A 15277-nucleotide genomic window follows, 5' to 3' on the forward strand; every position below is an offset into this window, starting at 1 on the left:
CAGCACGTCCAGCCCTGTCCTGTGGCTCGGGTTCCCCTTCCCTTCCCAGCCCACAGTCCGGCAGTCCGCGCGTGGGACACGGGAAGGTCTCTGGAGGCGGCTGCATGCAGGGATCTGGTGAGCCTGACTTTGTGACTCCGCTGCTTCCTCTCTCCAGGAACGGAGGCTGGACCCCCTGGACCTCCTGGTCTCCCTGCAGCACCACCTGTGGGATCGGCTTCCAGGTGCGCCAGCGGTCCTGCAGCAACCCCACTCCCCGGCACGGGGGCCGGGTGTGCGTGGGACAGAATCGCGAGGAGAGGTAGGCGCCGCCGCTCCGGCCCGACACCACTGTCCTCTCGCTTCCTGCCATTCCGGTGCGGCCCGGGTTCCCTGGGGGCTTAGTCTGGGACGTCGCTTAGCTTCTCTGTGGCGTCCCTTTCTGTTGAGCCACACTGCTCTGTTCTTTTCCTGACATCCTTTCATTTTGATCGAAGACTCGTGTTAACCGCATCTGAGCTCCGGCGGCAGCAGTGCCCACGAGGCTGGCTAGCTGAGCCCTTCCCGAGGGAGCAGAGATGCAGGGACAGTGGGCACCGCTGGCCTGGCCTCCCTGGGGACTCATTAGAATTCAACTAGACCCGGTCTCAAAAGCTGCAGTTCCAAGTAGGACCTAAGGCAGCGCTGGGTCCCCACGGTAGCAGTCAGATGAAGTAGAGTTTTCCATCAGAGCTAAATCAAGCAGCTGGAACAAGGTGAGGACACAGTCAGGGTCTGACTGTATGATAACCACACACTGCTCTATTAACTCCCACCCAGGAGCGCAGCAGAACCCAGGAGAACCCAGATCCCATGCCACCTGTTGCTGTAAGCGGGGAAGGTTCTGTCTAGTCTGGAGTTGCATAGTTTGTTGCTTTCCATCGAATCAGACATTAGGCTCAGCATCATAAAATCTACAGTTGTGATGGTTGGCTCTTCCTTGCATATGCAAAGTACATTCTAGTTTGTGATTGTTGGGAGAAAATCCAAGCAGGTGAATCTCACATCGCTCTGGATTTTTATTCCGCCATCCTAATAGAAACGTACTGTACTGATCCGTGTGAAACAAAATGGCTTTCGGGACCTTTTAATTAAAATGTAGTAAGGATTATATCTGATCATATAGGTTCAGTGAGAGGCTTTTATAAAAATACCATATGCACTTATTTGCTATGTAATCAATATTTACAGAGACAAAACCAGTAGGTTTATAGTACAGATAGTTCCCTTCTGGGTATTTATTGTGACCTCAGAACAACCTGGGAGAATCATTCCTTTCTTTCTTCACTGTGTTCCTAAATTGCCAATTAAGATTTCATTCCTTTTGTCTCAGAGGAAAATGAAAGATGATTTTTGCAAAGCAAGGTTGGTCGTTTTTGAAGCAGTCTCCTGAGACAGTCTTGTGCAAGTCTATCTTTTCCGATCCAACACCAGTTTGTAAGTGGGAAAGTCGCTTATGGGCGAATTGTCTCCTTGCTATTTCTTAACTTTGCAAGATTTACCAGTTTTAACATTTTCTACATCGTCACATAATACAGCCCATTCGGGCAAAGTCACCTTCATCAGTGTGAGCCTGCCCTGGAGACCCAGCACCTCTGCAGATCTGACGCCTGTTAGCGGCTTTCCTAGGCTGAACACACAGGAACGTGCTTTTTCAGTCTGTAGCTAATAGATATGTACATTCTGTGTGCACGTATGGTTCTTTGTAAGGCTGCATGTATGGGGAAAGATCAGGATGGCTAGCATGCGTAGAGGACTTACACTTAAAAGGTTCCCTTTTTACAGAAGAAAAAGGAACATGCTCGTTTGGACAAGATAAACATTTTGTATGTGGAAGAGTATTTGAATGCCCATAACACATGGGTGGATGGTAAGGATAGGAATTTTAAGATTTTTATAAAACTGGAATTTAAGATTTTATAAAACTGAAGCTTCCCCATTGAATAGCTTTTCTAGGGGGTTAGCAGGCTATCAAGAGGTTCATGAAATCTAGAAAAACCAGAACGTGGTATCTGTTTCTCAGTCTTCCTAAGCAAACCATTCTGAGATTTCTTTGTTGTGTTATGTGGGAGGTGTCTCCACCCATGTAATGTAAGGGAACACTGTCCCTTAGATATATTTAAGAACTAAACTCAAGATTCGAGGAGACTCTGGCCTCCCTGCCCTTCGTTTTCTCTTCCTGTGTAAACATAGTTCCGAAAACTTGGTGGCGTAAAACAACACCCATTTATTATTTCACAGTCTTCATGGAGGAGGAGAGTCAATGTGACATCCCAGGGTTCTCTGCTCCGCCAGAGCTGTGGGATCATCTGGGCTTCGACTGGGGAAAGGGCAGCTTGTGAGATCACGTGGTTGTTGTCAGCATTTAGTCCCTTGTGGACCATCAAACTGAGAACCTCCATTTCTTGCCAAACGAGCTTTCCCAATATGGTCACTTTCTTCCTCAAACTACAAGGAGAAAAGCATCCTCTCAAGCTGGGCAGTATGGTTTCATATGGCACAGTTACAACGGGACATGCCATCACCTTGCCGTATTCTGTTGGTTAGAAGTCTCAGACCCTGTCTACACTCAAGAGGGGGACATTGTGCAGGGCATAAATACCGGGGGACGAGGATCATTGGGGTCACCTTGGAGTGTCTGCCATAGTCGATTGCATGTCCCTCCAGTCATTCATGTCCCTTCCGTATGCAAAATGTATTTCACCTATTCCCAAGGTCCCCAGAAGTTTTATAGCATTAAATCATCTCCCCAGGTTCCAGAACCTTTCTTTTTAAATCAGGCTCAGATATGAGTGAGGCTTTCTGGGGGTCGATCCTCTCAGTCTGTCAGCCTCTAAAATCAGAGTCGAGGTATCTGCCACCAGTACACCCAACGTATGGTGGTGGGAGACAAGAATAAAGCTACAGACATTTCTGTTCTGGTGCTAGGGGCGGATGGAAAGTATAGAGGAATCACTGATCTATAGAAATTCTGAAATCTGGCCAGACAAGTGTTGGGAGTTGCCGGAGTAAGTTTTAAGGTCTGTGTGTAATCCTGCACGGTTCTTGGCTCTGCCTTCTGGGCTCTCATTTCTGCTTCCTGAATCATTTTTTTCTTCTTTGCAAAAGTTAGCGTGTGCTTGCGACTGGGTAGTTGTATCAACCTGTTCCCTGCCAGGAGAAATCTGGATTCTAGAAGACTCATTCCATTTGTACTTTCTCCGTATGTTTCAGCGCAAGCTGGTATTTTGGCTGAAATTAACTTGATGGGCTGTGGATTCCCTGGAGGTTTACGCTAGTAAACAAATCCACACCCACAGATCTTTTCTGAGATAGCCCTTCTCGGGTAGGGGAGCCTCCTGCCGGCTGAGGGACCGCACCCCATGGCTGGCTTGTGATGGAGGCCATCTGTGGCCTCCAGAGCCTCGCTCCTGACCTCCTGGGAGCACTCTTTGTGGAACTGAAATTACTCTTGATCCTTTGGTCTTCCTGAGGTTTTAACAAAAGGTTGTGTCATCATTTTCGGCTTTTTTCCTCTCTGCTAAACAGTCCTCGCGGTGCTCAGAAGCTGTTTATTAATTGTAGGGTATTTGCCATCAGAAGAGACTCAGAACTTCCAAAATTAGTCCACCCTGGTCCCTCCTGTTTGTTACTCCTGCCCGCAATTTTTCTTTTCTTTCCCTCATACGTTTTGCCAGAATCATCAAGAAGACACTGGGCAGCAGCTCCGGCCCTTTGCTGGAAATGTCCCCAGCATTGGCACTTAGCATTGACGTGTCCCGCTTTCCACAGAACCGCAGTCACAGCCTCGGAACTTTCTGCCTCATGTCACAAGGCTCTTCCTCCCCCCAGTTTGCAATCCTGGGCTCCTCTTTTCTTCTGGGTTTGGGTGTTCCATTTCGCTGTGAATTTTTCTCTTTGCATTTAGGGGTTCGGCTCAGTGGCAGTAATGACCCTTGTGTCATGTAACTATGACACTATCCATTTCCAACACGTCGTCACTCCCATCCTGTAAACAGTGCGCAGTGACTCCCCATCTTCCCCTCCTCCCAGACCCTGGTAACCTCTGACCTGTGTTCTTTCTGGTCTGAATTTGCCTAGTTGAGATATTCCGTATAAATAGAACCATATGCTGTTTGCACCTTTGTGTCTGGCTGGTTTCACATAGCATAATGTTCTCAAGGCTCTTCCATGCCGGACCATGTGTCAGAGCTCCATTCCTCCTTTCGGCTGCATAATACACAACTGTATGGTTACCTCATATTGTATTTACCTCGTTACCCACCAGTCGGCAGGTGGGTCATTTCCACCTTGGAGCTATGGTGAAAAACGCTGCAGTAAACATTAGCATATGAGTGTCTGTTCAAGTCCCCATTTCAATTCTTCTGTGTATAAACCTAGACGTGGACCTGCTGGGTCTGATGGTAATTCTGTGTTTCATTTTTTGAGGAGTTGCCAAAGCATTCTGTACAGTGGCTTCGCAATTGTACGTTCTCGCAGCAGTGTGTGAGCCTTCCGTGTCGCCAGACCCGGCTAAGCCATCCACCCTTCCTTCTTCCTTCCCCCTTTCTTCTTCTCCCTCCCTCTCTCCCTCTCTCCCTTCTTTCCCAGAGGTCTAAAGCAGTTATCTCATTGTGGCTCTGATCGGCATCTCCCGAAGGGCTGTTGATGTTGAGTATCTTCTCCTGTGCTTATTGGCCATTTGTCTACTTTTTTGAAAATGTCTTCTTGCGTCCTTTGCCTGTTTGCTAATTGGGTTGGTTTTGTTGCTGAGTTTTAGTTCTTATCCTGTTTCCCTCTAAAACCTCACAGGCAGCATCCTCAAAGTCTCTCTGCCTGATCCACCAAATTCTCCTTGCATCTACCCATTCCCCAGTCCCAAAGCCATGTTCACATTTCTAGGTATTTTCTCCAGGAGCACCGCATGTCAGGGCACCAAAATCTGTTTCAGGAGTCATTACGTAACAGAGTTACCACTGACTCAGGGCCGGAAGCATCTCATGTGTATTGGCTCACAGGGCCTGTGGATTTGTAGCCTGGACATTGTAGCCCTGGGTCCTTTGCTCCAGGATTTTACGAGGCTGCGGCAGGCTGTGGACCATGGTTGTGGTCTCATCTGAGGCTTGACCGGAGAGGATGTGCTTCCCAAATCCTATGGTTGTCGGCAGCATTCAGTTCCTCGGATGCTGTCAGACTGAGTCTATGGGCCAGAGCTCCCTCCGTCCCTCGCTGCCTACACCATTCAGGTCTAACTGCTTCATTCCTCATAGCGCTGGACCTGGAGATGGGGGAGAGCCTTCTTGAAAAAAAGGGGTATTGCAGTCTTATATAGGTTCAATCATGGAAGTGATATCCTGTCATTTTTACTATGTTCTGTTGGTTAGGAGAAGTCACAGGTCCTCCCCAGCCCCCACCCCCAGCCACACACAGTGAATGGGAGGGATCACGCAAGTTGTGACTTCGGGGGGTGGGGGGGGAAGCATGGGGGACCACATCAGAGTCTGCCCCCATTGTATTATTAAAGTTAAGAGTCCCAGGAACCAATGGGGGCTTATTATATGATTTTTATTATTTGATTATTTTTTATCATTTTTTAATTATATTTTCCTCTGTCTCTCCATAGGGTGTGTTTGCTTAGCAAGGCAACATACTGCTCCCTTGTAAGTCATTCCTCTCCCTTAATGGGTTCTCTTAGCTCTCTCCTGGGGTAAAAGTTAATAGTAGGGGGAACTCGGTGTAGGTATAGTTTCTCCAGTACCACAGAGACTTGATTATTCCAGTATGTTCCAGGAAAGGGACAGTCACTTGAGCCAAGCCAGGAGAAGATGGCTCTCACAGGGTCCTGACTGGTTCAGGATTGGCAGGGGCTGCAATGAGAAACTAGCACGGACCAAACCAGAGCAGAACGCAGCTGGTAGCATGAAGAGATAAGACCAGAAACGATACAATGGCAAGAACCTAGTCCGCATGGGGTTATGAAAGGCAGTTCTTTTCACAGAGACGAGCTTTATGGAAAAATTGATAATTTATGGAGAAATATTGCTGGATTATTAATTCAGTTTTAAATGCAAAATGAGAATGAGCAGTCACGGGCAAAATTAAAATCTTAGTTTTTAATGCATCATGAAATACATCTGACTTGCAGTGCTTTAAGGTCCTAGAGCTCCAGGAGAGCCAATAAAGTGTCAGCAGCGTCCAGCTGTTACGTGGCCGATCTGTGTGTGAAGAACCACTGGCCAGTCCATTGTGTAGATATTTGATTCATAAATTAGTAAAAATCCTTGAACACACCAAGTCGCCAAGGTAACTAACTTCTGATCCCTCTTGTTACCTATGACCAGGAAAGATGCTGAAGAGCCAATGGTAGTTTAGCAAGAGGCCTGCTGTTGGGAGCGTGTGTTGGTCAGGGTGGCAGAGCAAGGGGGTCGGAGGGACCCTGGTTCCGTGAAACTGGGAAACCCAGGGTTGGGGAGTTGTGAGGGCTTTGCCTCTGATCAGACTGTCCTGTGGTGGGGGGGGCGGGGAAGGTTGTGAGTGAAAACCCAGATATGAAGGGGCAGAGCTGGCTAGCCTACAGTTGCTACTGCCCTCCTGACCTGCCTTGCAGAGGGTGACACTGTCACATACCTTGGTGTCACTGTTTTCCCAGGACCACTGTAATAAGAGAAGAGAGAAAAATGGAAGGCAAGTGGTGGATAACTTTAAAATGTAGCCAACTATATCATTTATTGACACTGCTTGCAAGTTCTATGCTATATGTGGTTTTCAGGCTCTCCTGTGCAGATTCAGCTGTTCTAACGTGCTAGGTGATTTCAGACCTGGCCCGCCAGAGGCAAATCCGAGAAAGTATTTGTGCACCGTGATGTATTTTACTATGGGAAAATGGTAGCTCCCTTGTTGTGTTTTTTATTAAAAGCCAAGTGTTTTTAAGCATATTTAGCAAGATTTTCCTTTGTCCTCCATATTCTTTTATGGCTTGTTTTTGTTTCCTTAAAATACAATGAGGGTAAGGAGTCCTGGTCCATTTAAATGTCAGTGTATCCGTGTGGAAACGGGTGGTGGCCTTCTACGTCTCAGTCTATCCACAGTGCGACAAGGCACCCGTGGATATTTTGAATCAAATGCTGTGAGCTCTGATGGTCTGAGTTTTCTTTTCTCCCAGACATGTCCTTGAATGACACCTTCCTTTTGGGACGCTCCGATCCTCAGCATGTGTGTTCATAGTCGCTGGGCAGTCAAGGACATTTTCCTTCTTGCAACTCTGCATGTTTGCCCATGCTTGCTGACCTCCAGTTCTTTTCATCTGTTGTCCCCTCAATGTCGTTTGGGCTCTCCTACCTAGAGGTCCCCCTGTCTTAATAGAAAATACCTTCCCTTTCTCCTCTACACATAAGTATGTCCATGGCCCTGAACTCTGAGTCAGAGCCTTGGGAGGCTGTGTATGTACAACTGTCCAGAAGAGGGAAACCAAATGCTTCTCTTTCTTAAAAATTGAGAAGATGAAAGAGAAAGGATCGTTCAGTCCCATGGACTAGTCTTCCGTGTGACTGTTTAGAGAAACTAAACCATGTGCCTTAGTGGTTCTCGCCTTTGGAGGCAACTCAGCCATGGCCTGTCAGCTCTCTCTTCCCGGAAGGATGCGTGTCTCCCACGTTCCCACAAATGGGAGGCTGACATGCGGCTCTGTTGTTCGCCTCTTGGTCTTTCCCTGCACTCACAGTTGCCCCGTCTTTGCTCCGCTCCACCAAACCCAAGGCTGTCCCTTTCCCTCCTCGTTCCGCCACCATCATGTCCATCCAGCTTGGAACGCGTCTCCCTTGCATTGTTGTAATCCATTCTCCCCTGGTTGGCATCTGCTCCCTCCGGTCTTCCTTCTGGTGGGCTCTTTGAAGACCAGACACCACACTTAACGCATGGAGAGCTCCAGAGATCTCAGGGAGCTCCAGGCCACCAGTCGGATGAGGCAGAAACCCGGGGAGCCTCGTCTCCACTCTCGAACTCGGCCGGTGCCGCTTTATCTCTCGAGCTCTGTGGGCCTTTGAATTGCTCCCTTGTCGTAAAGGTCAGTGATGCTACTTCCCGTCACCCTCTTCTGTTCTCTTCTCCAGGTCACCTTTCTCCCTTCACTCTTCCTTCCCACTTCTATATTCTGTTCTTTTCCACAGTGGTGGCCTTTGCTCACTTTGCCTCATCAGGTGGACTCCCCTCGGCTTGGCCTGGCCCTGAAGCCTTCACAATCTCTCCAGAGTTTTCCTGGTTTGGTGAAAAAACACTTGAATCTTATCAGCATTTGCCCTCTGGAAACTGCACTCTCCAAATGACTTCTCCTGGTTTCTGGAAACCAGCTACCATTTGTCCTTACTTTCTACTCATTAAGACAGCATTTTCTGTTCTGGGCTTGTGTCCATTTCCCGATATTCATCTTGGGTTGTACACACCGGTCGTATGGAAATGAGCTTTGTAACGGCCTTTACGTAGTGCCCTACAGGATTTAGCACTTATTAAGAACCATGACATTGCAGGTGATGGACTTCGTCTCGCAGATGAGAGTCTCTCTGCCTTATGTCTGAATCCAGATGGGGAGAGACAGGTCAGGAAGAGTCTTGCATGCTGCTGTCCTCTAGAAGCTAAATTTCTGTGTAGAAGGTGGATAACTAGATTTAAATAGTCCTTCAAATGGCCAGATATGTCTTGCTAAGTTTGCTTATGGGCAGAGCAATCTCCTTCTCCCAAGAAGCTATAACCTAAGGAATGCCAGGTTGTTTCCTTCTTGTTTTTTTTTTGCTTGTTTGTTTGTTCATTTGTTTCTCTCATTTGGCTTCATTTCACTTGTAGTGTGAAAGGCCGAGGAGAAATGTGACTCATCTAAGGCTAACGAAGGCCCTGTGTAGTTGGCTAGTAATTGACAATATGAATGTATAAGTTGAAGTAGAGAGTATAGAACTAGGACCATTGTTTGTAAATAGTTATTCAACTTTTCTGGAATAACTGTTGGTCTTTTAAATTAAGGTTGTTTGACGTCATTTGGAGAGTCTGAAGATAAATCTAAAAATACAATAACCTAAGAAGTATATGGCGTGAGGCTTCCTGCTAAAATCAGGCTTTAACTTTAATTTGTATTAATAGGATTATGCACCTTATTTGATTCAAGAATGAGAAATGAGTCCTAACTACAGTTTTGCTGACTTCATGCCCGTAACCTACTTTATCTTTCAGTGTCTGTGTTTAGAAGATAAACGCCCTGCCTAGATGTTCTCTGTGTGTTCCCATTTTGGGGTGCCTATTTGAAGGGTTTTGTCTTGTTTGTTTCTCCTCTAATTGGCTGCACAGGAAGCTCCATCCTGCATTGTGAGTTTAGCATTTTCTTCGTTGTGTCCCGTGCATTCCGTTGTCTGTGCCCTCACAGCATGGCCAGCACCACATCTGCCCCCTTTACCGTGCCACCACTCCGCACACGCAGAGCCCCTCCACGCGGAGCATGCCCATGTGTTCAACATCGGTGCAGGGACAGACTGTGGAAAGGTCTGTGGCTTCATATTGCCCTGAACGGCTTCCTTTTCCTCTTGGTTTCCCCATCACAGATACTGCAACGAACACTTGCTGTGTCCCCCGCACATGTTCTGGACAGGCTGGGGTCCCTGGGAACGGTGCACAACCCAGTGTGGGGGCGGCATTCAAGCTCGCCGCAGGACCTGCGAGAATGGACCTGACTGCGCAGGCTGTAATGTGGTGAGTACGGACCTTCTCGTTTCCAGCCCATGTCCAGAGCCAGCACACACTGGGTGCTCTGCATACACTTGATATATGGCAAGCATTAGGTGTTCTGCAAACACAAGGTACTCTGGACATACTTGATACACTGCAAGCATTAGGTGTTCTGCAAACACTACATGCTTTTTAAACTGGAGGCTCTGTACATAGTAGATGCTCTACAGATATCACATGCTGTCACGCACCAGATATTCTGCGAACATTGGGTTTTCAACAGGCACTAGGATGCTCTGCAAACATGAAATGCTCTGTAAACATGAAATCTCCAGGCTCAAGGTACTCTGCATGTACTATGGGCTGTAAATCATGTAAGTTTCTCCAGTTAAAGAGAATATTTGGAGGAAATAGTGGACGTTCATAGTAGCTTGGAGGCTTTTTGAATAAAATATTTACTTATGGGATAAACGCCCCCTGGAGTTCTTCAATTCTGATTTCTGAGCTGTGACAGAGCTTCAGTCTGCTTACCTCTGCTCACGATACTCAGTTTGGGAAAATGGTATATAAGGTCTCCACAATGAACCATGCTAAGGTATAGAACTGAGACACTCTGAGGTTTGAGAAAGTTTGTGGAGCTCTTGTTAGAGCACACTGGGGCCAGTTCAGAGGGAATCGAAGACAACTTATAGTTTTGTTTTTCTTCTGCCTTAGCAGATCATATTTCTTTTAACACTCTAAACCCTTAAATAAAATTCCACTCGTGCAAGCACTTTTCCAAAGGCCCATTTTTCCTCTTCCTGCACCACCTGCAAGAATGACAGAGTGCTGAAGGCCACTGGGCTTCCACCTCGTTCAACTTCCCGTGCACTGGCCCCCCAAGAGGGCATGGTGGGTGGGCGTGTGCTGGGGGAGACGTTCCACGCCAGAAGGGCTGGCTTGGCCTCATTCCTCACTGATCTTTCCAGTTGTCCTTTGCATTGCATTCATAACCTTGGTCCCTGAGGCTGAGCGATGTGTTAGTGCTGCAGGAAAGCACAGATACACATTCCAGAGAGACCTGGAGAACTCAGACAGAGGGAGAGGCTAGAGCCATTTTTGTCATATGTCCAACCCGAGGAGATTTCTGTTATTGGGATTCGCAGTTGGATTCCTTCCCCTTCTGTTGCCGTAGCTTTAATAGAAGCTCTTGTTTGTTCTAGAAACACTTCTTTCTGGGTTGGCTTGGCCTTAATTTTGGCCATGAAGAGTGGTCAGTGTGGAATGATAAATGAAGACTCTTAGTGCCAGTTTGGGATGATAAAGGTATTGCTATTTCAGATGCTGAAACTTAAAATTATTTATTAAAATATGCAGAGTAAATCTGTGAACACTCAGTTGCTCTAGGAAAACAGTTCAAATGGAGTAGCTTTATTATTTACTGAAATACATCATTTCCTGCTTCTGGTGGCTCAGCCTCAGAGACGGGGATCTCCACTCATATGTCAAGGTCCTTCTCCTCAGCTGGGCTTCCGCAGGGCTGGATGACCTGGGTCGATCTTGCACTTTAGTTTCTTAAACTTTCCAGTACAGAGAACTCAGAGAAAACATTTCAGGTCATTCGTTTTCTTATTATAAATTGACTTCAATAATTACATTTATTAACAGTTTAATGAAAGAAAGAACTGTATGAAGGAAAGTATAGCAGATCTATGTAGTCACTGGAGAGAGAGAGAGAGAGAGTGTGTGTGTGTGTGTGTGTGTGTGTGTGATACATCTGATTATAAGTGTAAAAACTGAATGTCTTCCTGACGTGTTAATGTGTTTATTGCTTTGCATCCAAATTTGTGGAACTATGGTTTATGCAACAAATGTAACATCAGTTTTCAAATCCAGACAAATGTCATGCGTGTCTCTAGTGAGCCTAATGTCAGTTCTTGGGTGTGTGAGTTTGGGGCGGGGGGAGTTGTTTGTTTTTTCTTCCCGGTCATGTACTTCCAAGAAGGTATCACTGTGGCACGATGGGGCAGTCTGCTTTTTTTTTTTTTTTAAAGACTTTATCTATTTATTTGAAAGAGAGAGAGAGAGAACACAGAGGGAGAGGGAAAAGCAGATTCCCCATGGAATGAAGAGCCGGACGTGGGACTCAATTTCAGGGCTCTGGTATCTTGACCTGGGCCAAAGACAGACGCTTAACCGACAGCTGCCCAGGTGTTCAAGCATTCTGCTCTTGTATGATAGAAACACAACATTTATTTTTCTTCTCCTGTGGCTTTTCCCACTTACTGCAGTTCCTTTCTCTTTGAAGGCATTAATGCCAAGTGAGTGACAGAAACAGGAGGAAGGAGAGGCTTGGCTTTGTTGGATGGCTGCAAAAAATGGATCTCATCAGTTCAATCCCTAAGTTTATTTTAAAATGATAGTTACTTAAAGTTATATGCTGATTGTCAAATTCTTGCTATAGTTTATAAATCTTGAGCCCTGAAGTAGGATCCTTTTTCATGGAGGTCTTCTAGAAGGTAATAGCTGTTAAGTGTACGTAACATTTTGATTTTTGAGTCATGAAGTTGATGACCCACTTGCCAATGTCTATATGGCTGATGACTCATGTGGCATTTCTAAATCTATCTTATCCTCCAAGAAGGGGACAATGGTCCCTTCCCCCACAGGACAACTATGAGTATCAAAGGTGGTGATGCTTGAGAGACTCTGGCCTTTCCTTCTTACCCTTATTTCTGTTTGTTACTCCTGGACTCCAGCTGCTTCACCAAGTCAAGCTTACCGAAAATGACAGTATGCCAATGCCATGTTTTTTACACAGTAAAAGACACATCTGTGGGAATAATAAGAGCTCGAATTCCTGAGGACTATAGCAGTTTATAGAAAAAGCGTTGATTTCAAGTATGAACAAGATATAAAAGACAAGAATCTTTTCTTGATCCACCATGTTAAAATGGAAATACTATGAAAAGATTTTCCAAGTGTCATCTGTGAAATTCATATGTTCTTGTCTTCAAATAAATCTCCAAGCCTTCAAATAAATCTCAATAAGAAGTTGAGTTCAGACAAGTGAAGGGCCCCATTTAAAGCTATTATGTTTTTCCTCAAAACCCTACTCTTAAAATTCCAAATGTTGACATTTCTTCAAGATATTGATTTCAGTATAAGGTAGTTCCATTTTTAACTTTTTGAGGACTGCAATACTGTTTTCCCAAGCATCTGCACTGTTTTGCATTCCCCCAATAAGGTACCAGGGTTCCAATCCCTCCACATCCAGAAGAACCAAAATCATGATCTTAAAGGGATATCTGTTCTCCTGTGTTCAGTGCAGCACTATTCATAAGAGCCAAGTGTGGCAAGTCTAAATGTCCATTGAGAGATGAGTGGATAAAGAAAATGTGTGTACAAATGATCAAATACTATTCAGCATTTACAAGGAGATTGCACGGTGTGCAAAACACAGATGAACCTTGAGGACATCTTGCTACGGGAACTTGGCAGACACAGAAAGGCAAATACTGCATGGTGACACTTACATGAGGTATCTACAATAATCACATTCATAGACTCAAAAAGAGGAAGGGTGGTGAAATCAAGGAGCCCCAAAGGGGCATGGGGAGAGGGAAACAGGGAGTTTCTGATCAATGAGCGCAAAGTTTCAGGGAAACGAGAGGAGCAAGTTCTAGAGGTCCGCTTATACGGCATTGTACCTTCAGTGTCATACACAGTTTTGGGGGTAGACTTAATGTTAAATGTTCTTACTGCAGCAAAATAAGATAGAATGAAATAATAAAAAAATAAAGTTGAGGGGTAAAAGTTCTGAAAGTTGAAGGGTTGGTGGCCTGAAGAGGCTGAGGCTATTTGGAAAGCTGATTGACCCAGAGTGGAGGCCTGGATCTTGTGTAGCCAGAAGTGGTGTGAACCTGGGGCCCACCACAGTCCTAATGTCTATCTTCTTCAGTGCAAGTCTGAGGCAAAGCCAGCTAGTGTCCAAGCTCCCAGAGCCCTGACATTGCCGATTCTCTGATCCTGCTATCTCTTCTCTGGACCTTGGGGGCACATGTATCCAGGTGACTCAGTGACCGCTTCCAGCACCTGTCCCTCCCTAGAGCCTGAATCCTCAGCCAAGTTTATAATGAGACTCTTGATGACACACAAGGACATTTAAGGGTCAGACATTTCCTCTCCACTTCCAAGTAAGCATCTCTAAAACCAAACGGCTGGCTGGGCTTCTCTGGACCTCACTGCTCTTCCACGACATGCCAACACGCATATGACCTCACAGGGCAGAGAGGGAGCATGGGGGGGTAGGGAGATGGGGAGCCTCTGAGTCACGAGGCACTGCAGATGCTCTTCCGCCTTCCCCATCCACGTCCCCAACTGAAATATGAGGCATGAACCATCGTGCTAATTATTATGTCACATCTTACAGATCCTGACTTACTGGGTAATGTCAGATGAATTATTGAAATGAAATTATAATTAAACATACTGGAGTTACTCTTTAGTCATGCTATGATAGACTAAAGTTCAGCATTACCTGATAAAACGCTCCCAGTAACCCTGCATGGTAAAGGAGAGAAATCTGGGGAAATGAAGATATTGAACGCATAGCCACCAAGAGCTGGGTACATTCTCTTTGTCTTTGGTTCAGTGACAATAGCTCTAGGAATGTGACTTTACCAATGTTTTTGGAGGAGGAAAATGAGACAGCCCAGGTAGGTAACGTGTCAGAGGGCACGGAGCCTATCTGCAGAGAAGCAGTGCCTCTGGGAGAAGTTGTCACCATTAGGGATTTCTTCTCCAATCCCCCATTCCTCTCCCCACTGTGAGGAATCAGGTGAGAGGTGACAGAGTCTGTGGGAGTTTTGCCACCTGGCTTTGAGCCTATGTCCTATCAGTGCCCTGACAAGTCAAAGGGATAATTATTTGATTTAAAATAGCTAGATCACTTCAGAATAGCCATTTTGGGGTTAATGATCTTTGGCCTATTTTTGTTTCATTTTTAACCTTTTCTGGATAATACCTAGCAACCATCATGATAATTGTTCAAGCAAGTCCCTATAAATCCTAGCTGAGCACATAGCGTCTGATGAAATACTGAATTGAAATTATAACAAAGCACACTGGAGTTGTTATTTAGGCATGTTATGAGAGGTCGGCATTCTGTATTATGTAATAGAATATGGAACTTTTATTGAGTACCTACTGTATACTGTAAACTACACTAAGCAATTAAAAGTTGTTATGTTTATTCTCCCTGTATTCCAGCGAGGTAGATTTCATTAGTGTCTCACTTAGAGATGGGAAACTCAACCTGAGAAAGATTAATGAACCTGTCCAGTAGCAAATGGCTGGTGGGAGACTGGGCCAGCATTTTGAGAACTGGCTCACAGGCACACATTGAACTAAATGATGTAACTCCGTTTGCCTAATTCCTTTGCTGGATGTTCGGTAATAAATGAGAGGACTTTATTTTTCTTTTCCTTTTATTGACTACAAAGTGTATCTTAGAGGAAAGAGGAACTTTCTCTGTCCATTAGCATCCTTGATTTTCAAAAGCCTGTAGAGATTCTCATGACCATAGAACGTAACT

The 15277-nt window shown here is 45.6% G+C and overlaps 1 protein-coding gene across 4 annotated transcripts in view; it reads left to right on the forward strand.

Annotated features, from left to right (window-relative positions):
* SEMA5A (semaphorin 5A) overlaps positions 1 to 15277 on the forward strand; it is a 466391-nt gene that overhangs the window by 391288 nt on the left and 59826 nt on the right. For all 4 annotated transcript variants that reach the window (XM_082725185.1, XM_082725188.1, XM_082725186.1 and 1 more), the window contains 2 exons: positions 158 to 301; positions 9579 to 9726. In XM_082725185.1, coding sequence (XP_082581311.1) covers positions 158 to 301; positions 9579 to 9726 — 292 coding nt within the window. The remainder of the gene's footprint in view (positions 1 to 157; positions 302 to 9578; positions 9727 to 15277) is intronic.

This window comes from Mustela nivalis (assembly GCF_964662115.1).
Source record: "Mustela nivalis genome assembly, chromosome: 3".
In the NCBI taxonomy this organism is placed as follows: Eukaryota; Metazoa; Chordata; class Mammalia; order Carnivora; family Mustelidae; genus Mustela; species Mustela nivalis.